The 2,943-nt window shown below is 41.6% G+C and overlaps 1 protein-coding gene across 1 annotated transcript; it reads left to right on the top strand.

Annotated features, from left to right (window-relative positions):
* The first annotated feature begins 912 nt into the window (after window positions 1-912).
* Window positions 913-2,225, top strand: SARC_07061 (hypothetical protein). Its single transcript, XM_014299004.1, has one exon. It carries the CDS (start codon window positions 977-979, stop codon window positions 2,105-2,107), a length of 1,131 nt encoding a protein of 376 aa, XP_014154479.1. The 5' UTR covers window positions 913-976; the 3' UTR covers window positions 2,108-2,225.
* Window positions 2,226-2,943: the final 718 nt, after the last annotated feature.

Here is a 2,943-nt window from a genome sequence, read left to right as displayed (position 1 = left end):
TATATGTACCTAGCCTCTCCCCAGACATCTCTCTATAGCTGACTATACTATAACTAGTTGATACTATTACGACTATCTGTACTAATGTAGTGTTAATGTAAAATATTATTTCAGTATAGAAAGTTTATTAAAAATCCAAAAGTTCAGTTGATCCCGGATCCCAGTGGCCCAGGTCCCAGGTTCCAAATTCCAGTGGCTAGGCCGCTAGTCGCTAGAGTACAAGCGCCAGACTGTCACTCAGACTCTAAAGTTCAGACTTAGACCGGCACAAGAGTCCCTGTCATTCAGTTTCAGTCTTGTAGTTTCAGACTTTCAGACCGCAGACCGGAAGTCGCCCAGACTCCCACGGTCCCACTGACTCCCCAACGGCCAAGCGGCCCAGCCCCCACTACCCCCAGGGCAACTCAGATGAATACATATTTATCGCTGTGTTGTGACTGGTAGATCTGATATTTTTAATCAATCACCTTTGTTTGTTGCGCAAGCTCCACACAAACTTTAAAAAAAAGAAGAACATCTGTGAAATGGGGGATCCTTAATACGTTTGCGATAATACCTAAACTCGAATAGACATACATTTACGTTAAGCGCTGAAACGGTGTTGGTCAATAATTATTTCTACGAGTGCATATTAGAAGCCCTCAGGTTTAAAGTTTTAAACGACACCTTCGGACAATGTCCATTAAAGTGGCACAGTAGGTCGATTTTTACTATTCTTTTGACCGGTATGAATGTAGTCATATGAATATAAGCGTTTACATTAAACAAATAAATTGTACCCTTTTAACGGATTGAGGTTTGTTAATGACTCTTTAAAATGAGGGGATTCGTGTCTGTGTGTGTGCACGTATCTCGTCAACAATTTATATAATAATAGTATAACATAAATTCATAAGATACACAAGTAAACATATTTAAGGTTGGCATTTGACATCTTCACAGCCAGTATATATTAATTTTCTATCATTAGTACATCATGACATCTACCATATACAGATCGACGAAGCTGTTTGTGTTATATACGCTATTGCAAGCTGTCATTGTATTAGCACAACCTTTAGACACCGCCATAGGCTCACATACACACAATGGAATGAGTTCAAATTCAATCCGGCTTCCCGCAAACGACGCAACAGACACCTGTCCCCATGGGTCGACTTGCTGTCCTGTATGTGGTATGGCCTTGCAAATCGACGATTCCTTCAAACTAGTGTACAATGAAGGTCAATATCTAAATACATGCAGCCTGGGGTGTGCACACAAATTAGCGGACGACCCCCTATTATACCAGACCAGCAATTCTGAGGGTATACTTGCAAGTGGGTCAGCCCTGGAACAGACTGACGAACTCAGTAGGAAAGATCAAGAGACAGACGACCATATAAGCGATCACAACGCCGGTGATCTCGAAGGGAAACAATGTCCCGTATGCGGCATGCAGGCTACTAAAGAACACTACATACACTTCAAGGGTAGACAGAGCCTGTGGTTCTGTGGAATGAGCAACCAGGTAACTAACTTTTTCGAAGCGCCCAGGAACTACCTACGCACCATCAAGCACATGAAGAAGGATGTGGAAGATGTTTCCTACTGCTCAGGTCGTACGGTCATGTTCATGTACGATGGGTTCACAACACAAGATACAACATGTATAGTCCTGTGGTTCTCCTGGTTTGTATTGGATTCACGTTTCAAGATGATGGTCGGCATGCTGGCGTGTTTCGGGCTGGCTGTGTTCCACGAGTACATGTCGTCATATCGACGCGGGCTTGTGTACCTGCAGCGTATGCAGGCTCTCGAGGGAAGGCCTCGTAAAGGCTCAGACGACTCGACCGAGCGAACTACCTTAATAGTATCACCAGGCAACCGAGGTAGCAACAAGCACCGCAGGAACAAGAAACTTGACGCAACTGTGGCTCTACTACACGGATTAAGTCTTGTGACGGGGTATTTGGCCATGTTGGCTGCCATGACGTACAGTACATATCTATTTTTGTCTGTTATTGCTGGGTTCTCGACAGGCCAGTATCTCTTCAGAGACTGCGACGCCCCGATTGCACCTGGGGATACGATAGAAGTGAGCGGCGATCCATGTTGTGCCGTGTAACGTGGGAAATGGGCTGGGGATTCGGGCACGGTAATTATTAGAATGAATGCTTGAGTATATTAGGAATATGTATATATTAAACGAGTTGGTACGAAGGTAACAGCAGGGATAAGCGGGGATGATTGGCGAAGGATGTTTTCTATTTTGCGTGAATCTGCAAGTACTTATCATGATTGTGTTGCACCTATTCGGATATTGCTCAGATATGTGTTTCAAAAAACACGAACGTATGGATGTACGTATATACATGGGTGTCGTATATTGTGTTATATATAGTTTGGCTCTGGTATACATTACAGTCTCCTCACTTATATTACGTCTGATAAGAAAATTAACATTTCTTTCACATACACACATCTGAACGCGATGTTTTATTTCTTTCGGGCTGCTTATTTCTAGATCATCAATAGGACAAAACCTTCGTGAATAGAGAATACAAAAGAAAGAAAATGTATTAATAGTACCATTTAAGTTGAGATATCATGTGGAGGATATTATTCATACATTTGTGCACATCCACTATATACCATACCGTATGTATGACTTGATATTGTCCATCATATATATATAAGTACACACACACACGCAAACACACACGCACACACAAACACACATACTCACACACACATACCCATACACACCCACGCATATACACACAGATAAACACACACATACACACATACTCACACAAATAATCACACACACACATACATACATGCATAATGTATATGTATATATATATATATATATATACATATACATATATATTCAACACATCCGTATATATTTATATAGATATATATAATCTCTCTCATACACACACAAACACACACACG

This window comes from Sphaeroforma arctica (genome assembly GCF_001186125.1).
Source record: "Sphaeroforma arctica JP610 unplaced genomic scaffold supercont1.537, whole genome shotgun sequence".
NCBI classification, from domain to species: domain Eukaryota; class Ichthyosporea; order Ichthyophonida; genus Sphaeroforma; species Sphaeroforma arctica.
The sequence above is the reverse complement of the archived record's forward strand: the minus strand, read 5'-3'. Positions and strand labels throughout refer to the sequence as shown.

Coding starts and splice junctions, on each gene's coding strand:
- SARC_07061 (XM_014299004.1), top strand. CDS start 977: ATGACATCTACCATATACAGATCGACGAAGCTGTTTGTGTTATATACG.